The sequence below is a fragment of the Apteryx mantelli genome, chromosome 25 (genome assembly GCF_036417845.1).
Source record: "Apteryx mantelli isolate bAptMan1 chromosome 25, bAptMan1.hap1, whole genome shotgun sequence".
NCBI classification, from domain to species: Eukaryota; Metazoa; Chordata; class Aves; order Apterygiformes; family Apterygidae; genus Apteryx; species Apteryx mantelli.
In genome coordinates this window covers 5,290,249-5,311,031 of record NC_090002.1, presented here as the reverse complement: position 1 = coordinate 5,311,031, position 20,783 = coordinate 5,290,249, and the positions used below count along the sequence as shown (strand labels likewise).

The 20,783-nt window shown below is 47.4% G+C and overlaps 1 protein-coding gene across 3 annotated transcripts; it reads right to left on the bottom strand.

The window, feature by feature from the left end:
* Positions 1–68: 68 nt before the first annotated feature.
* TMEM9 (transmembrane protein 9) lies at positions 69–9,972 on the bottom strand. 3 transcript variants are annotated; one of them, XM_067310647.1, is made up of 7 exons: positions 9,931–9,950; positions 9,099–9,238; positions 7,099–7,200; positions 6,570–6,661; positions 5,968–6,076; positions 5,302–5,433; positions 69–1,777 (listed from the first exon to the last, which is right to left on the bottom strand). In XM_067310647.1, the coding sequence occupies exons 2-7, from the start codon at positions 9,123–9,125 to the stop codon at positions 1,628–1,630; spliced, it is 612 nt and encodes a 203-aa protein (XP_067166748.1). In that variant the 5' UTR covers positions 9,126–9,238; positions 9,931–9,950; the 3' UTR covers positions 69–1,627. The 3 variants fall into 3 exon arrangements, with proteins under 3 accessions (XP_067166748.1, XP_067166750.1, XP_067166749.1); XM_067310649.1 differs by having other exon boundaries at positions 9,095–9,238; positions 9,931–9,948; XM_067310648.1 differs by lacking the exon at positions 9,099–9,238 and having other exon boundaries at positions 9,931–9,972.
* Between the last annotated feature and the right edge of the window lie 10,811 nt (positions 9,973–20,783).

The window sequence follows — 20,783 nt, the reverse complement described above, 5'->3', positions numbered from 1 at the left end:
AGCAGCTCAGTGCTGTGGACTCCAGCCCTGGAGTGATGGGCATCTGCCTGAAAAAAGCCAGCCATATAATATATGTCTGCATTTAATATAGAAATGCTATGTGATAAACTCAGCACCTTCCTTACATTATAAATATTCTCAGTGGGATCAATATATACACTGCAGAATCACTTCATTTTCCTCCACACAGCCCAAGTACAGTCAGAGCTCTGTTTTCTTTATATTTTTGAGAAGCACAAGTGTGGCCTTTCCAGGGCCCTGAGACCCAGTCAGCAAGCATATCTGATACTCCAGTAAAGCCATTGTCCCAATTCTCTTTGACGCAAATGCCACTGAACCCACGGTGACAGTGTCAAGGGGTATTAAGGTGGGTACAAATGAAACACTTTCTCCCCAGTATGTTATTTATCCACTGCCAAACCAGAAAAAACAGAAATCTAAAATGTAAATCACCCTGTTTACCTGTTTGTCGCTTACTTGTGAATGTACTAATCAGTTTTGTGATGTCTACCTACACAGAACAAGGCTGCTATCTCAGTTATGCTGGTGTAAGTCTGGAGAGATTCCACTGAAGACAACAGAAATCCTCTAGATTTACACCAGAGTAAGGATAAGCAGTAGCGGACCACTGGCAGGGCTCCCTGCCTCTTCCTTCCAGTGCAGCGCACTCATCTCAGCAGAACAGTGCCTGATTAACATCAGTGCCAGCTAAAGAAGGAGGCCTCTTCATCCTGGAGCAGCACCTTTTAGAGAAGGCATCTGTGGCAAGTGTAATGGAGGCAATGACCGACTTCCAGGGAGCAGCAGCATGCAGTTACACCAGAAGGCCTAGGCTTGTAGTTTGTGGTAGGATGTTGGGTCCCAGAACTGCACAGCAAGAAGAACGGCTCTGATCCAAAGCAAATCCACCTCCTAGTGCTGGAGGCAGGCAAGTCATAACTTTGTTCCCGCATACCTACTTTTTTTTTTTTTTTTTTTTTTTTGCTCCCTAAACAGGACTGGACAAGTGCAACTCCTCCAAATGCTTTCTCTGAGACCACAGAAGTGCCACGAAGGGCAAACACACTACTGGAGGGCTCCAGGTTTCAGCAGACTATCATATGACAGCACAGTAGCAGAGGATGGGCTGAGAGAAGCCACATAGTGAAACTAATTTTATCCCACAGAAGCCAGGAGCGGACTTGGCCAACTTACAGTACTTTATACTGAGACCCCATCTCTAATGGAGGGAAAGGGGGAGGCGATGATGGAGACTTCAGTCCCACCAAGCAGCGCCTGTGGGGCCAAGCCGAGCACAGTGCACTGGAGCTGCAGTCCCCACGCAAGTCAGCTCATTAACCAGCGCAGCAGCACTGCGTACAACCGTTTACATGCAGGCATGGGGCCAACGGTCAGTGCAGATCTCAGCGAGCAAAGGTTAAGGAGCCTCTGGGCTGAGATGTAAAAGGCAGGGGGACAAAACCAGAACCAAGCACTTTGGCCTGCCCCTCCATATGAAGACTGTAGTATCAGAGAGGGTTAGAGCTTTCAGTCAAACACCACGGATGTCCTGAAGGATGGCCTACTGTCCACCTCTACCAACTGAGCTACCCTGTCTCTTGGGAAGTGGTGCTGTGTAGCTGCTTGTCTAGCTCAGCATCTTGTGGCGGTCAAAAACGGTCTTCCTCTGCTCCTGCACCTGGCGCTTCCAGCGCTGCTGGGCTCCCTCCACCCTCTCCAGCACTGTGTTGGCTCTGGCACCAGATGGGGTGGGGACTGTAGCCAAGGAGCGAGCATCCTGCAATGCAAAGAAACAGGATGAAAAAGGGTCAAAAAGCAAGGCATGCCCATCGCAAACACAGATGGCTCATCTCGGGGAGGAATTTCTACAAAAGGAGCAATTCTAGGCTTGAGCTGTCTGGACAAAGAACCTGATTTTCAGAGGTCCTTGACACCAGCTCCCCAGCTCTGACTAGAAAGGCTGCTCTTGGGAACCCCAACAGCAAAATCACAGGCCCCAAAGAGTAAGTCCCTATAAGAGGAGCTGCCCCAAGCCTAAACCTCTGCAGGAGACCAACAGCCAGGAATCTGCAAGGGAGCACACTCAAAGTGAAATGCATCACTCCTCTGAATTGGGCCAATATTTTCAGTTGTGCTCAATATACTAATTTACAGCAGCTGCTGATCTGTGTCTCAGAGATGGTGCTGCAGCACCTTTGTTCAACTTGGCTGTTGAGACTGCTCCAACCAACCATATTTATACTGCAGTTATGTCAGAAGGCCTGTTGTGCACGAAAATACACAAAACTAAAGGCAAACACAAGACCTATCCCAAGGAGTTTGCAGTCCAGTGTGTTGGAGTAACATAAATCTTACCTAATATCGGGGATCTACTGTGTGCATGCAGATCTAAACCCGAATTATTCCTGTTACATCCAGTGGAGCAAAACCACACTTTTAGAATACAGTTCATCTCATCCTGCAAGACCTCCTTTTTTCAGCAGAGGGAGGTAATGGATAAGATACGTGCTTTGAAGCAGCTACTCCTCACGTCAAACGAATATGAAAGAATCAGGGCAAACAGTGACTCCTGATTTACAACACAGTATAAACAGGACAGTCTGAACTAGTGCCTCATCTCAGAGACTGGGGAAGGAGGGTGTCTCTAAGCATTGCAGCTTCCCTTCTCACAGTGTGACTGAGCAGCTGGTTTAGAGCTTAATCACCAGAGAGGCTGTGCACACAGCAATCACAGGCCTTGGGGTGGTGAGAAGATGATAATGACAGTTGTCTTTCACATTGCTCTCTGTGGACAGCCAACACCCCAGTCCTACCAAGAAATTCCTTTCAACCACTCACAGGCTTCACATCACACAGACACCCCCTGTGCTAGCCAGTGCGACTGCAGGTGAACTGCATCCTTCTGAGGGATGAGCAGATTACCCTGTGCTGCCCCATTGCTTGGGCACCATCTAGTATATCTGCAGAATCATCCAGTGGGTTTAGAGTAAAGCTCTCTGCAAAGATGGTCCTATCTTTCTTCTCCAGGAAAGGAGAAGGGATTCTTTACAGAAGTGAAGCTGGTTCACAATGGGAGGAAGCATTCAACAGCTCTGCCAGCAAAGAGCAGCAAGACACCAAAACAACACCCCAGGATCTCTAAGTAAGAAGATGTCCATGGTGCCGTGTCCAAAGCACAGACCATCTCAAATGGAGCAGCAGCAGGCAGGATCCAGATCCTAGGACAGACTGGGGCTTTGCTAGGGGAAAGTCGCTGCCTTCTTCATTGACACAGCCTTTCAGTGATATGTCAGTGGGCCAGAGCTGGCTCTGCATTACAACCTTGGCAAAGGTGCAGCTATGAAGGTGATCTCAGTTAATTGATATCTAGCTGTGTTTTTCATCAAGTTTATTTTTGGAAGCAGAATAAGGATGTTGTAAACAGCCACAATTCTCATACAGAAAGGCCCTGTCGACTCCAGCCTGCTGTCCTGCCTCAGTGCAGGGACATGAGTCAAGGACAACCTTCTTAATGGAGACAGGTGACTGAAATGGCAAAAGCTTACAGCTTTGGGACAGCACGGAGGTAATCAGAACAGCAGTCTTGTGACAGACATGGCAGAAAAGAGGCTCTTTGCATCCTCTCCTGCCTAAATCAAAGCAACAGTCAGGGTCCTCCTTGGTATCTTCACTCCCACAGAATGAAGCACTCTAAAGGCAGTGCCCATGGTTAACCCAGACTGAGTCCCAAGGTCCAAATATTATAAAAGAGCTGTTTTACAGAGAAAGACGCACTTGGCTTTCTCAAAAGGACAGGCTGAACGGCTTTCCTTCAGGATACTAGAGCTAACACCCCATGAGCACACTCCTGGACATAGCCTTCCACAACGAGCAATGACAGCAGACAGCTGAGATTCAACTCAGCTATCCACAGGGCAGGATGAAGCCTGTTGCACTGCTCTGAGCACAACCGGACAGTCATGGCTTGTCTCCTATGGAGTTGCTGCTCTGCATTTTTCCCTGCCTTGACTCTCCTGGGAGTCAGAGACCAAGACTGACACCTTTTACTGGTGTCCATAGTAAGGAACTGCTAGGAAAGGCCTCCGCAAGAGTCTCCCAGCAGCTGCTGGCCTGAAGGTGGCAGTCAGGGAGATGCTTGAGCGCAGCCCAGGGGCTCTATCAAGTGAAGGAGCTCAGCTCCAGAACAGAGCTCTGCCTAGCACTGCACCCTGCTCAAAGACCAGCTCCAAACTGAGAAACCCCCAGGAAAAGCCGTGTCCTAAGTCCACACATTCCACTAAGGAGCAGCAAGTCTTAGAAACAGCCCTTGCATTCCTCAAACAGAGCATGGGCCACAGCTGGAATTAGTGTGAGAGCTAATCATTGCGTGTGCAGCCACTCCACTCCTCCACTGTTACTGCACGCTAGCCATCACCTCTGCCTCCAACACTTCATCCACATCTCAGCCTCCCATATTTCCCTATAAGAAAAGGGAATCCTCAGGGGAAAAAGAAACAAGATTTACAAGTCAGAGCACTCTTGTTCTGAAAGTCCCCTTGGAGTCACACCCGATCACTCCTCTTGGAGCACTGTCTCTCTCCCAAAGGGAAGGATACTGGAACTGCATGGATTTCATGCACCGAGAAATCTGTCCTCCTCAAAAATCTATGAGAGGGAGACCGGCTCTCCCTTTGCTGCTAGATCCTAAACTTCTTGCCCTAGATGCAATGAGGCAGTGTCCCCAAAAGAGCTGGGATCTGAGTGCAAATTCTGCTCTTGGGGAAAGCACAAGAAACAAGGGCCTGGATACAGTAGGGTCTAACCCCAATGCAGGGACCAGCAACAGCTCAAAGTCTGCTCTTTTAAGCAGCTAGAAGAGAGGCCAGTCCCATGCTTCAGCAAACAATTAAACCCATCCTTCCCTGGAATCTCACCACCAATGACTATACACTACACAAACAGGAGCCATGTGACTTTTGGTTTCATCCACACTGTGACATACCAGTCAAGGCCACGCTGTAAAAAACCACCCTCTGCCCCAACCCTGCTAGAGGCTCAGAGGACAGGTCTCATCTTGCGCTCTTTGAATTTTTCCTTGTGCTTCAGCATGTCCTAGCACAGATTTGAGTCTAAAGGTTCACCTGTGGTAAGTCTCCAAAAAGCAAAAGTGCCAGTCCCACGCTGGACTAGGGGACAAGCACAGGGACACTGTGTTCCCTTGTCAGCCATTCCCTCGTGACTCTGCTGTCATCCCACCTCGCTGTCTCTACCATGACTGCAGCCACCCATTTCAGCCGACATGTTCCAGCAGCACAGGCTCACCTCATTCTCCTCCTCATTGTGCAGGGGCTGGGTGTAGGCATCTGGCTTCCTGATCAGAGGGTCCACGAGCACAAGGAAAGCCATGTAAAGCAGCAGTGCCCCCACCACAGACAAGTAAATGATGATAATCACCTGCAGTTAAGGACAGCATGGTGGGAAAGGATTCAGAAGTACAGACAAGAAGCACCACAGAGGCCCCAGAACCACCAGGAAGCTCCTCTCACGGCTGCCTCTGATGTTTGATCTCTTCCCCCATTCTAACTTTCCTTACCAGAAAGTCTCTTGCCTCTTCTTGCAGGAAGGCTGATGCAAGGCACTGAGAAAAAGTGCCATCATTGCATACACCATGCTGATCTTAGCACTGTGCCAATTTAGGACATGTGCTGCCAGTGAAACAAGACCAACAAGACAGGTCCCCAGAGTCATCTGGCACTGTTACACACCCTCAGCAAGGTCACTGGGCTCCCGTGCAGCATGCTGTGCACTGCCAGGAGTTCTCTTGACTCAGAGGTGGTACCCCTGGCACTAATGCTGTGTGCTACTTGTGCTAGTTTTATTTTCCCTTTTTGGGCTCTTCCCCAGGAACCCATCCAGTCTAGCTCTGCCTGGGATGGCTTGGCACTGCTGGGAGAAGGAGCCAGCCAGAGAGAGAGGACCCACAGTTACCTTGATGGTGGTGGTGCTGCGCTCTTCGTACTTGCATTCACACAGCAGGCAGTAGGCCTCCACATCATTCCCTGGCACCGGCATTGGCTCCACAACATGCAGGCAGTTGCTACAATAGAAAGAAGCTAGAGTCAGTGTCGGGACAGGGCGAAACCGGTGCTCTGTGGAAGGGTGCTGGGGTTGACTCTTTTCTCTGTGCCTCAGCTTTCCCATCTATACTATCTGGCTGATAATGCTGATCTGGTTTTGAACGTTACCCTCACAGCTCAACTAGCTCAAAGTTCCTGGGACAGATAGTGTCAAAGGGCCCTTTCTGGGATCTTCTGCAGGGATCAAGTCCAGGTGAAAGGGACTGGAGAGTCATCCTATAATCTGCTAAGAGCTCATGGCCTTAAAAAAAAATAAAAAAAATCACATCTCCCAGATTCCTGAATCTCTGTTCTAAAAGCGCCCCTCACCTGGGTGGAGTGTCATCTGTTGAAATGGCTTTCTCTGCAAAGAGCTGGCATGCAATGGCAGTGAATTACCTCCTCAACACAGGCTTGAATCTCTGGAGTGTCAGCCTTCGTGGACCAACCCCCAGGCTTCCACAAAAGACTCACCAGTCCTTCTGCGACACATTCTTGTTGTAAATGTGCCCGCTGATGTTCCGGTATGGGGGACAGATGCACTTGCAGCGGATGTCCTCCGAGCTCTGCAGAGGCAAGAGAAGACAACATTAGTAAAGGAACATGTGGATACAATTCTGCAGCCCTCACCCAGGGCTGCGCGAGAAGGCAAAACATTTCCTAAAAGACAGATAACTTCATGTCATGTCTCTTCCTTCTACTGTGCTTCTTTCACATCAATAGTTTCAAAGTTTTAAAATATCTTGAGCACCTCTGCTCCAGAGACCAGGTACTCTTCAAACAAATTTTTTAAGTGCAAACTCTGAAACACAACAGAAGTCAGGGCGGAGACCAATGTCATGCATATTCATAGCTCTATACAGTATAAATACACATGCACTGATCTGTTAAACACTGATTATCTTTACAAACTTCCATAGAAAAACAGTCGTTTCTCTGCCATTTTTGTTTCTGTTGTATTGCACCCACAGCTCAGTGCCTGTCTCAGAAGCTATTCACTCACCTTGCTGGCTTGTGCTGGAAGAGAAAGGATGCAGCACAGCAGTGCCACCAGCAGCAAGGAGTTTGCACACTTCAAGGTGCACTGGGCAAACATCATGAGGGCCTGAGGAAACAAAAATTCACATCCAGGAGAGAGAAGCTGAATGCAACCAGAATGAGTTACAGTTTGAGCTTTCTCTTCTGACCCACTTGCCTCTATTTTACCCAGGAAATAGAAGCATCCCTGTATCAAAGCCAAAGCTGATCAGAAGCTCCTGGAAATACTCCACACAGATCCTGAAAGACATGCTTGCCCAAAGAGCTTCCACCATCTAAATAGCCATGGATGTCCTTCACAGCCCTACAGCCATGCACCCAAACCACCACAGTCCTGCAAAGAATATTGATGGCTTCCTTGCAATTTGACTTCTGCAGCTACACATAACCTCCTGTATAACCCTTACTGTGATGGAGCCCTTCAACTGATATTTTGCCACTGGGGATTTTGCCTAGTAAAAGATACAGGACTGGGAAAACCAAAGACTGAGAGCGAGCTAAGGAAGTACAATGGGGTCTCATTGCTGTGCAATATGATAAATATTAAGTCATTCATCTTCCATTGGCCAAAATTTTGCTTCTCAGTGTATCAGCACATTTTCCTCTCGCTTGAGAGGAACTATGGCAAAGAGGTGGAATATTTACCAATTCCTGAACTTCCTTTACCACAGGGTACCTGTTTAGTGAAGTCCTAATTATTTTGCTATTGCAAGTTGTAAGCTTGGTGAAACTGTTATGTTGTTTTTGCTACACAGGCATAAACAAAGTTGTTACCAAAATGTGTGTTTGCACAAATCAAAGGGAATAGGAGTTCATTATCTTTCCCATAAAAGGCAAAGTTAGTCCTAAAAAAGACTCATGTTTCAACCCTGGCATGCCTGGAGACAAAAGGCACAGAAGGTATCATGCCACCTTGGGGATAGTTCCAAAAAGCCACTTCAGCAGAGGTTTCTTATTCAGGGAAGGTAATTTACAGTTTCATTAATCAGCTCCATATGGCACACATAATCCCACAGCTAACTCTAGGTACTTATATTCTATTAGCTAACATAATTCCATTAGTATTTATATCACAAGGATATTACATCATCCTTTTCTTTATCTTATTTCAATATTTTAAAATTAAAGTAACTAATTCTTCATAGATTTAATGGATTACAGCCACCAAGTTCCTCTTCTTTATCTAAACAACACGAGCCACTTTTGTCAAATTGACCTGCCAAAAATGTCAAAATGCGTTCCAGATCTATCAGCTTACCACGTCACAGGATTTATTAAACCCTACTCCCCAACTAGCAAAAACCAGGCACTATCCCATGAAAGGTGAATCATCTTTCCCATACAAATTCTGTCATCAATATAATTTAACAGGTCTTGGACTTACAGAATCAAATTGTCCCTCAGTGATTTTGACTTCACTACAGCCAGCAAGTCTCCTCACAGAGTAATTCCACAATTAATGGGCATTATATTACCACTTAAATATCTAGAATTGGTCTAAACGTTTCAATCTATTCTAAACTGCACAATTCCTTAAGTTTGTATGTCAGTACTGCAGCAACAATGATAATAGCAATTCCTCCATCAATGCTTCTTTCTTTGGAGAGACCCTCCTGGTACATCAGCATCATGGTTCTAGCTCTTCTTCAAAAATTTTGGTTAACGTATGATGTATCTGAGTTGCATAGTTATCATTCCCTATCACATAGAAATGTTTTTGGACTACTACCTGTTTGAATTTATAATCCAGCAAGGGAACATATATCTAGAGTTTAGTGGTAGCCTGTTAAACTAAATTCAGATGATCAGAACAAGTCTTAACTGTCTTTTTTAATACGAACAGGGAAAATATGTGATGTACTATAACATGTTTACCAGGAGAAAAAAAAAAAAGATGCATAGAGACCGAGTCCACCCATAACACACTGCAAGATATTACAGCCACATAAATGACAACGTACGCACAGTTCTTTCCGAGTTCAAGGGATGCATTCAAAGAGGCACTTGCACACGTGCCTTGCAGCTATTGTCCTCCAGATAATCATCCAAGCTTACAGTGGCTGGCTCTCTAAAAGCATCCATATCTGGACCAAACACCAGCAACGCTTTGAATGACAAGGAGAGGGACTCAAACACGGGAAATATCTCCGAGTCGTGACTGAGAAGCACGGCAGCTCCCCGACACCTAACTGCCCCCCCCCCCCCCCCGAGGCAGCCCTCGGCACATCTGCAAGCATCCGTCCTGGGTCTCCTCCCGGAGGGAGCAAGCCCAATAAACTCTTCATGTTCCGCATCATCTGGGAGCCCTTCTGAAGTCTAAATCTGCAACGGCTCCAAGGCGTCACCCACCGCCTCCCCACCCCGGGGCTTTTGCGCGCATCCGTGCTCTCACCGCCACTGCGACGAACCGATTTATCTGCTTTATCCGGGCTTCGTGCCAGAAGCAGGCCCCTCCGCCAGGAGCGAGGCTTTTCCCGGCGGCGACCCCGCGATGCCCGCCAAGGGGCCACGGACGCTGCCCGCCGCGGGGGTTTCCACAGCGCGGCCCGCCCCGGCTGCGGGGCCGCCGAGCCAGCCTGCCGGGATGCTCCGGTAACCGAGGCCGGGGCGGCTGCCACCACACGGGCCGCAAGCCGCGGCCACCGGAGGCCCCCCCTCCACCCAACCGACCACCGGGCCCCCCCCCACAACCCTCGCCCGCCCTGAGGGAGGGACATCCCGGGGGAGCGGAGGAGAGCAGGGGCCCGGCCCGGCCTCCCCCTCAGGCCGCCCCGCGCGCAGCCGTTACCGGCCCTACCTGCCGCGCGACGCCGGCGCGCGAAGCTCGCCCCCCGCCCCCGACCCGCCTCGCCCCCCCCCGCTCCCAGCCCCTGCGCTCCCATTGGTTGCAGAGGGTGACGTCTCGCGACAGGCAGTGCCGGTGGCCAATCAGAAGGCAGATCGCCCCGCAGCGGCCTGAGGAGAAGGCCCGCCCCCGCGCCGGCCCTCAGCCGTGAGGGGACGGTGTGGCGGGAGGGCGCCGCCGGGCGCTGCCGCCCCTGGGGTCCCCTAAGGCGGCCCGGGCGCGGGGCAGCTCCCGCTCCAGGCGTCCTGGGGAGGGGGACGGAGCCGAGCGGAGCCCCGAGAAAGCTTGGATCTCCCTCAGAGCTGCGCCCTCTCCTTTGCGACCTGTCCCCCTCGGCTGCCGTTGCTCCCTTCGCGTCGGAGGCGTCGCTGCCTGTATTCATCTGCATGAGGAGAACCCAGGCCCCAGCGGGGCCCGTGTTTTGAGCATCCCTGTTTTGGCTGTTGTGTGATTGTAAATTATATTCAGACTCCTCTAGCTCAAAGGCTGTGGCTCTGCAATCAATCTTTTACGTTAGAAACCAGTGACCTGGTTTTGCTGCTTTATTGTGCTGAGAAGGATGTTGTGCTTTTCCAAGGCCGTGAGATCTTCCATTTGCTCCAAGAGAACATTTCTGAGATCTTCTGGCTCTAGTAGTATCTTGATTTTGCCCCATTTTCCTTGACCACACTCTTACTTTGGGTTTGTGAATAACATTGGCCTTGGTGTTGCTATGGGTCTAAGGGTCTTTGGAGCTAGCGCAGCACAAAGCTGTCTTCATGGATAGCAAGTCTCCTGTAGAAGGCCTGTCACTGAGATTTAAGGCACTGAGTAAATACATCTTACCTTCAATTCAAATTGTTCTCTGCTTAGATTGGAGTGATCTGATCCTGTGGAAGTTCTCTGGGAAGTTCTAGTCTTTAGCTGGATGATCAGATTACTTCTCAGTTCATTCTGGTTTATCTGAGCTCTAGGTTTGTGGCACTGGCTGCTCTTGCTCATGAAATCAAGATCTATTTCTCCTTTGGATAAAGAGTTTCCATTGGTGGAAGAAGAAAAAAAGACCCTAAACTCTGGTTTAACATCTTAAAACTCTGTGCCCTGCTGCTAGTGACTGAAGCAACTGTACCTTGCTTGTGGTGGGCTGGGGGAAGATTAAGTATTATGAACCATGTCTGTCCAGTGAACGAACTGCTCTGTACAGCACTGCAGCCACATCCAGCCTTGGTGTTAGGAATTTGTCTGCAGTGAATGCCATGTGGAGCCCCACTAGCCTTAATGGGAAGGATGTTTCCAGCTTTCTGGCAGAGTTCACTTTTTGATGAAAATAAAAATGAGAAAACTAAAGTGAGATGTATTCAGCCAGAAATAAGCATAAATTGGAGGAAAATATCTGTCTGGCATAGGTGATTTTAACTTGGTGGGAGGAAGCTTTGCTCATGTAAGTAAATTCTCTTCTTGTGGTGACTGCCAGCCCTTAAAATACCTCTCAGAGCACCATGCATCTAGATGATCAACCTTTCAGTTGAAAACGATACACATGTGCCTGTTAGTACAGCACTATGGCTACTACTTACAATGGCCTCAGTAGTGCCTGGACCTTGGTGTGGGAATTACTGATATAAAAGAATTTTCTTACCCCATTACTATGATGTGTAAAATTCTGAGCCTTCCATGGCTGCACTCCCCTCGCACTCAATTGGAGTCTGTTAGAGGATGGTCATGGTCTAAGCCAGCTGGAGTAAGTGATAGTATCCAAGGAAATATTCCATGAGAATAATCCTAGGTATTAGATGCACAAGGGATTTCTAATTCCTTCCTCTTACTCCCATGTTGCAGACTGGAAGAACTGCTTCATATGAACTCACTGTTCTTACTTCAGAACAGAACCTTAGGCCTGGTTGTGGGTTGCTGTCAATGTTGTGAAATGACGAGGTTCTTACAAGCTTAAAAGCCCTGTGGTCATCTGGCTTTTATGTTACCAACTTTCTCAGCAAACTGATGAGGCAATATTTTTATCTTCTCTGTTATAGCTCTGTTGTCACAACCATCTATTCGTTGTTCCTGAACTGCAGTCCAAAGGTGTGTCACTTCTTGTAGGGCTGGAGCAGGACAGATAGGCACCTGGAGTAAACAGCCTAGCCTAGTGACAAGATGCTGAGAAATCCTCCTGGAATAAGAAAAGAAATGGGCCCAGGCAGCAGAGACACTGAAAGTGAGGATCGGAATTTTAGGTGAGTGCCCTTGTACCTAGTACTAGTAAGTGCCTCAAAAGACAGGCCCACCAAATGCAAGATAAGCTTGAAAGCTGCATTTCAGTTTTAAGTCCCTTTTTTCAGGTGGCTGGTTTCTAACTTCTTGGAAGGGAGGGTTAGCTGTGTGTACATGGACTTTTATTCCAAGGTGCAGGGGAGACATTTCCTTTGTAGCGATGGGAGGTATCTCACATATAGCACCTTCCAAAGACTGTTCACTGTTCCCTTTCTTGCTGGCTTTCATCCTGCCCAGCACCCTTTTTGCACTTCCCAGGTAATTCTGATGAAGTAGGCTTGATTGCCTTCTGGATATCATCCCTATAACTGTTTAAAGCCCAGCAGCAGTGAAAAAGGGGAGGGTTTGCCTGGAGGGAGCAGGATTTACTGCTTTACTTGTCCCTACCTGTTTCTCAGCCTTGTCCCTTATTCTATAGTGCAGCTACACAAATCCAAAACATGTGGTCATGTTTTCTGAATTTCTCTGTGGGCTGAATGCAGCTGCCTTTGAAAATCTAACTCCCATAGCAAGTCCTGAACTTTTACAGACCTATCCCTGAATTCTGAGTAATTTAGGATTGATGTAAGTCACTGAAACTGTAACTTGAACACTGATCTGGCAAGAGTCTTAATTGTACTCTGGAGAGTGAAGGCTTAGCAATGAATTTGAGGGTTTGTGCTTTATTGGCAGTAGGCAGGGCAAGAGAGGCGCCTCAGAGAAACTTTCCACAGGCAGCATCCTGGGAACAGAGTCCAAACATGGTTGTCTGGCATGGAGGGAGAGGGAATCAGAGACTGGCATAAGAAACAAAGAAACACAAATATGTAAGAGTGGAAAAATGTACTCAGCATGGACTCCAACACCCAGAACACTCCCCTTACTGGTGCTATGTAATGAGTCCCTAATGGAATTTGCAGTGCCAGCTTTTGAAGGACAGGTGACATTTTTGTTAATATTATCAGTGGCTAGGGACACATTAGAACAGCATGTCCTTGTTCTCTCTGGAAATGGGTGTTAGTGACCACACTGAAAACCTTCTTCCGGAAAAAGAATGGGGTCACATTAGGTGCTGGGCATTTAAAGGGCAATTTATTTTAAATTGTAAACAAATAGATTGACTTGTCCTGGAGATATATCCTACCGTTGCAAAAGACATCGTATAGGTCGCGGAGAAGACGCTTCATTCTTCATCTGTAACAAAATGATTTGATCTTTATGTTAAGCACAAAAGGAAATTTGTTCTCAAAATGCTTTCAGATTTGTAAACTGATAAAGAGGGGATGCAAGGAGCATCTCTGGGTGCTTGGGCATTGAGCCAACCTACCTGAGTTCTCTTCCTTGCTGTAGATGGTTGGTTAGACCAAAGAACAGCAATTCTTCTTCTTTTTTTGCCATCAGTTCCCTTACAACTCTAAGAAAATGGCTTCTGGTGCTGTGCCTCAGTTTCCTCAATCAAGAGGTATGCTGTAGTGCTAAGGGGTTTCTGTGAGGGTGCTGCGAAGAAGTTTCTGTGAAGAACTGCTTTTGAATGTGCTTTAGGACCTCAGCATGAAAGACCTGATGATCTTAAAAGCACATGTAGAAACCTTTTGGAGATTTCTGAGCATCTGTTAATGAACAAACATTGTCAATCACAGGCTGGGGCAGCTGGTGTATGCATGGGGGCTGACAGAAGATGTGGCTTTCCCAGCATGCTGGACTCTGATAACCAGGAGATACAGTGTCAGTATGTGTCCTTTGGTCATGTACAGACAGGCTGGCATTGTGAAGGACTCTCTGTCAGGCATGACCTCTCATGGGATGAACACTGGGCAGAGAACAACCATTAATATAACAGCCATGAAAGGATAAGTCCGGACCATGGAATTTGGTGTTGGGTCTCATGGCTCACAGCTGTGGAGTAATTGCTCACTCACACCTCAAAGTGTGACAGTGAGGAGACCCGTAGCGCTGAGTTAGGGTGTCTCTGGGGCAGCAGCAAGGGGGGGAACATCCGCAGTATGGGTTATGTCCCAAAGGGCTTGACCCCTGCTTCTCTCACCTTAGATAAATTTAACTGTTTCGTAGGCTGCTTCTGCCCCTAGACTGGAAAGCATTTGACAGAAGCTGAAACAGTCTAAGGGTTCCTAGTTTACAAACAGGACAACTGGAGAGAGAAGGCTGGAGGAGTGCTGAGCCCCAGGGCAGTGCTCTAGCCACTGGATCACACTGCTTCCACCTACTTGAGTTCACCACTTGCTTTCCCAAGTAAAGAACAAAGGCTGGCTCTTGTTAGAAAAGGAAGGGATTTCTCTGTGGCTGGAAGTATTTTCCTAGAGATGATCCTCTGTCTTGAAGTTGGGGAACCTGCATGGTGATGCAGCCCTACTATGATCCATGTGGGCACTTGAAGAGAAGCCTCATCTGCTGGACCTGTCATCTGAAGTGCTAGGGGTATGTACTCTTATGGTGTTGGGGCAGATAGAGACCTTCTAGGGCCAGACACATCGCCACTTCTCATATTCTAAGGCACCAGCACAGAGCACTGCCTACAGAGATGGCACTCATATCACGTGTGGGTGTAAAGGTGCCTGAGAACCAACAGTGACAGCAAGCTTAGTCTTGTGCTATGTTTTACCAAGCCATTCAAGAGCTGTTGCCATTTACTTCAGAAGAAGTAGTAGCTCTCTTCTACTGCCAAAACCAGTAGTGCCCTGCTGAGTAACAGTCATTGGGAAGTTGATTCCCTTCTGGTTCCCCAAGGAGGGGCAATCCAAACCCACTTTGCCCATTTTGGCTACTACCGAATGTTGCCCTTCATGCCGCACCACTAGCTGCATTAGCATGGGATAACTGCGTGCTGCTGTGAGCTCTTGGTACCCCCCAGCCCTTGTGCTATCCTCCCACTAAGGGGTGTGTGACGTGGGGGCCAGGGGAAGGAGTAAAATCAGGCTGAATGTGACAGATCACATTAATGGGACTGAGTGGCCACAGCCTCTGGTGACAGTCCTCTGCTATTCAGTTGCTTTGCACCCATCACTGGACCTGACAGTCTTCCCTATAAGTTCCATGCTGACATGGCACAGGAAGGAAGTAAAGCAGTGGAAAATTGCTGGAATTGGCACTCTTTTCTGTGACTTCTGGTTCAGCTAAAAAGAAGCTTCTTGAAGGTGTTTGATAGGATGGCACAAGACACATTTAGGCATGAATGCATTATTTACATCAGACCTGACATAGCTCGGTTTTACCTTCTAAGGTCACTCTCCTGTTAGTGTGCAGTCATCCCAACCCATCTCATGCAGTGACCTACAGGGCTTTGTAAGCTAAGGAGTACTGAGCTGGGCTGATAGTCAGGGATCCCTCCTGTTTCAGGATGTGGGAGAATATTCTTTATGAAGCTGAGGAAGGCTTTCCTGCCAGAGGTCACTGCTTTGTGGGCAATATAAAGCCAAGAACCTTTGGTTCAGAAGGGTTGCTTGGTGCTGTTTCAGGAGCAACAGTGTTAGGCCAGGTGTCTCAGGCCCTCTTCTGACATACACAATTGGGGTTTTGTTTCCCTAAAAATTCTCAAGTCTTGATTGGATATGGGATTTTTCTTCTGATCTGCTATGCTGAGCTGCTGCTAAACAGCTGCTCTGTTTTGGAAGGCGTGAAGTGATTTCTGTGGGGAGCTCCATACAGCCCTGGGCAGGATGAATTGCCAATGTATGAAAGGGCTGGTGGGACTGGGAGGGAGCTGTGCTTATAGGATCCTTTCTGCACTTGGCTCCCTTCTTCGAGCACAGTGCTATCCAGAAATATTAGTAGGAGCTTCTTTTGGAGGAATTGTTGCATTTGGATGGGGTAATTTTCAGCATAAGCAAAGCATATGCTCAGATTCCCTGGCAACAAAAAAGGAGCGCAGACATGTTAATAGGAGGGCAAATTCTTCAGCCTTCAGCACAACCCAAATTCTGTGCCTTCATCAACTGTTCCATAAGGTTTTAATTTGGGAGCCCTCAGATGGGCTGTTCCTATGTATCCTTCAACGTAGATGGGAGTTTTGCCTAAGAGTTCAGGGCTGAGCTTGAAGGAGGAGGGCATTGGAAGCTCTAGCTGTAGTAGCTTGTCATCCTCTGTGTGCAGCAGCACTAGGGAGAACTGGGACACTGTCAGTGGGTTTTGCAGCTCTTGGAAAAGGGACAGGAAGTGATTGTAAGCATTTTATCTCTATATTACAAGAAGGAATTAAAATCTAAGCCAGAAAAGCCAGCACTGACAGGCAGGTGGGAAGCTCTTGAAGGCTTGCCAGAGTGGTCAGGCCCTAATCATTTGTGGAGCCTGAAGTACTTCTGCGGTAAAGATCTCTTACCTCACTGGGTGTCCTAGCCACAGCCTCACATTCAGGGATCTGGGCCCTCATTCAACTGCTAATTGGACAGAAAGCTTGAGCTGCTCCTTCTATGCGTTACTCATCTAGACAAAGTAGGAAGGGTTGTTTTATTCATCAAAGGCCATTTCTTCTAACCATAACAGGGTGATTTTTTTTATGCTTTATTGACATAGTGCTAATAACATTTTACCAAGGAAAACAAATCTGTGGGTCCTCGTTCTGAACTGTGCTATTGAAGGAGGTACTTTGAAGTACGGGGGAAGGGGTTTGTAAGCTATACCTGTACATTAAGGATTCTGGAGTTGTGATGAGCAGCTTAACCCTACAACAGCATATTCTGTTCTATACAGCTTCCCATATTGCACCGATCACCTTAATACAAGCATGTAAGTATACCTATACGGTGGCACATCAGAAGTTCATCTAGCCAAACAGTCTGCCTCTGTCTTTGTAAAATAGTGGTACACAGGAAGAATGTAAGAACCAGGCTAGTGTACAGGGATTCACTCCCTGGTTTACCTTGCAGACCCAGCAGTCTGCAGCTTAGGAACTTCCTGAACCAAAGACCATGGGCTCATTTTAGTATACAATAGCCCCTTGATGAACTTTTCTTTCATGAATTTTTCTAAACATCTTTTAAAATCCAGTTATACTTTTGGCATCTATGACATAGTATTATATTCTGTGGTTTCACTGTGCCTTGTATGAAAGTATTTTCTTCTGTTTGATACCCTTCCCTGCAGGTGCATTGGGCATCATTAACACAAATCTCTCTTTGGGTTCTGTTCTCACCTCTTTACAGGGTTCACATTAGTGACAGAGATTTTGGAAGTTTGTTTCATTTTAATATATAGGCTTTCTGTCTGCTTGTAAGGGAAGACAGGAGGGAGCTTTACCTTGCAGCAATGGAGCAGAGAGTCTGAGGTCATTCTGCAGTTCGGATCTGGTCCTAGGACAGCTCTGTATCCTGCATAAACAGGCTTAATCCTTGTGATTACACAGTCCCACTGTGCTGGAACAGAAAAATTATTTATCCTGCAGCTCTCATCAGTCTTTTAAATATATTGAACTTGGGATATGGAGGACCATATGGAGTCCTAATGTTTTGTGAACTTGATCCAGTATTTCCTGTGAAGCCAGTGGGTGAGCAGAGACAAAGGGGATATGCAGTAGCTTGCTTCACACTGAGGCGCTTGTGTCCAGGTTAAATGAATGGCAGTAGCATAATGAAGGGCTGAGGAAGGACAGATAACTGAAATCCACTTCAGCCATGGCTTTGACCAATATTAGGATAGCAAACACCAAGAATTATCTGAGAACAGGAGAACGGGCCTAATCCACTGTTGTCTCTGCAGTTTTTGTAGTCAGCTATAATGGAGTACATATATTTGTGTTCCCTTGTAGTGATACATTACCATCACATTATATTATTGCCAGTCACCCCAGCTGTGCTGAAATTAACCCAAACTGTTGTATTCCCAGCTGCTCTTCCGGGGACTCCTATCCACAAAGGATTGCCTAAGGTGTGGGATTTCCCTGTACGTGATCTTTTGGGGTCAGACTTGCTCCCCAGAAGGCAGTGACACTTTTGTTAGAAAATAGTCTATCCTGTCTAAATTAATCTTTTTGTTTCTAATTTTGGAGGTAATAAGATAGCGGTGTGGCAGGCAGTGCTCTCATTACACGTGTGGGTTGTATTAAAAATAGACTTTAAAAAATAATTCCTTGGGCCCATTTAAAATGATCCTGGATCTTTGTCAGAACTCCATGCTTCTCCTCCCCCAGCATTCCTCTCTCTCTGGAATCCTGCTTCTCTTGCGTCTTTTGGGTTAGCCTTGCTTGCTGCCATAGACATTATTTCTCATATTATATTTCACCTTTCCCCTCTCTGTGTTTCACTGCAGCCATTGATCAGGATGGTCCTCTGTCCCAGTCTCTGCAGGATGGGAGGGGTTATTGTTTCTGACAGAAGACTATATGAGGCAATTAACAGCTTTTACTAGCAATTAGCCACTGATTGGAAAGCGGGTTATTCTCTACTTGTCAAAGGGCCATGGAGTACCTCCTCTGCTTGGAAGGGAAGCCAAAAGAGGGCCTAGGCAAAGAGGAAGCTCTGCACTACTGCTGCGGTTGCTTTCTCCTGCTTGCTCAGGACTTTTTCAAGCATAGGGTCGGAGCAGTGTTTTTTGACAGAAGTGGCCTATGCCAGTGTGGCACACCACCACTGAATCAGTGAGGACTGCACTGGCTTGTTCTGGGCTTCTGGCTCCGGGTAGCAGTTGGTTCCATGAACAGTAGAAGTAAGCCAAAACCCATGTTTCCCTCCATGGCTGTTTTGGGCTCAGTGAACAAGTGGTGTGTAATGCAGAGCAAGTTCAGCCTCTGGACTCTAGCAGTAAAGGAAGTCTGTGGAGGGATGTACTTGCCCTTTCTATGGAAACTTGAATGATCTGCACTGCTGCGACTTGCAGACCACTGAGAGGAGCACAGGCCTTTATGCAGAGAGAGGGGGTTGGGGGGCTGCTGTACCAAGAGGTGCTTGGTACAGCACTGGAAGGTAGGTACTGGTGGGTATTGGAAAGTACTGGTAAATAGTGGTATCCTGCTTCAGAATCTCACTGGTGATGATGGAAAGGCTGACACTAACTATAGAGAGCTCTGCATCAGGCATCCCAGTTGTCTCATCCTGAGCCTTGCCATTAACTCAGCATGGTCACCTGCAGGAACATGGAGTCTCCAGTGGAGTCTTGCTGCGGTGTTGGAATAGCAAGGGCCTGTGTTCCTGAGGAGGTAGGAAAGCTGGAGAAATGTGGCGAGCCAGTCCACTCTGGAGGGAGCTCCGGACTGATCACCAAGCCACCAGACTGCCCCAACCTAGCAGGGTCAGGCCTCTACTTTCTAGTATTGTGTTGTTTGTTTATTGCTAGCTCCTTCCAAAGGTATGCTCTAGCATACAGATTTCTAGTGGGTCACAGTTTACAACCCCTGTTTCTCTCCCAGTTGGTCCTATTTATAGATTTCAAGTGTTGGCAGGTAGAGGAAGTGAGACATCCAAAGCATGAGGGATTGTCACTGGGAAGGCAGGGGTATTTATCTGAGCTGATGAAACTTGTCATTGCACAGTATTGGGAGCTCTGCACATATGTTGTGGATCATCATTTCCAGGGCATCGTTGGGCCTGTCATTCAAGGCAGAGCAAACAAAATATTGTTAGAGTGGAAAGAGGTATTTCTACTGCATAAATTGTACCAAGTTATGACCACCTGTATGTCAGTCACAATGCCATGAAATTTCTCTTAAGGGCTAACATCTCCCCCTTGGTATTTTGCTAAGAGTGTGATCTGATAGTGTTGTTTGTCTTTTCTACACACCCAGTGCAAGCTGAGTGGGAAAGCCCACTCAGCCACATGTCAGACGGGCTCAAGTCTCTCCCTGGTGACTTCAAGCCAGTGGAGGTTTGGTTCCATTATTGGCTCCATTGCTTCCTGTGTCTTATCTACAGAAAGCTACTGCTGGTGACCTGCCATTGCTCAGCAGGAACCTTTGCTACTCACTCTTCAGTGTTTGGTTCCTCCAAACCCTTGGATGATGCTCCTTTAGCATGCCATGAGAGCTCCTTAAAATCTCTATAGGTTTTCTGCCTCAAATGCGACAGAAATGAGAAAAACCCTGTGGCAAACTGTTCTTGCTGTGATGGGCAGATTTCACAGTCCTTTCCCAATTTCAACAGCTCTTTCCTGGATTGGGAATACTTATGATTGTTAATACAGGGATGGCCAGTTAGTCCACAGAAGCAGTGGCCAGGTCTGCAAGGTGTCCCAGTGGCAGGATTTATTGTTGTGTTTGCAATAACCAGCTCGTACCGGTGCAGGGAGCCATGATCCTGTAAAACATTTGCAGTTTTCTCTGTCTGCTCCTATGACACAGCTCTAGCCTGTCAAAAATACCTTAGCAGGTACAGTCCTGGAATATTTACAGTTTGGCCTAGAGATCTCCAGAAGTCCCTCCCCTTCTGTGATTCTGTGTTTTAGGACACAGGCATGATTCAAGGCATTGCATGGGGACCAGTGACCAGCAGAACACCATACTGTAGATGTCTTTTGCAGAAGGGGTTAATTTCAAACCCAGACAAATAATACCTAAGTGTCTCTGCAGACTCATCTCCTGTTTGCCCAAGAGCCATCTCATACCATTCAGGGCTAGCAGACAGTGGCAAGGGAAT

Bases quoted from the DNA above. Each gene is read 5' to 3' on its own strand.
- TMEM9 (XM_067310647.1), bottom strand. From the start codon at position 9,125: ATGCATCCCTTGAACTCGGAAAGAACT. The intron at 6,662-7,098 runs GTGAGTGAATAG...TTGCCTCTGCAG, and splicing joins TTCCAGCACAAGCCAGCAAG to AGCTCGGAGGACATCCGCTG. The intron at 6,077-6,569 runs GTGAGTCTTTTG...TTTCTATTGTAG, and splicing joins AATGTGTCGCAGAAGGACTG to CAACTGCCTGCATGTTGTGG.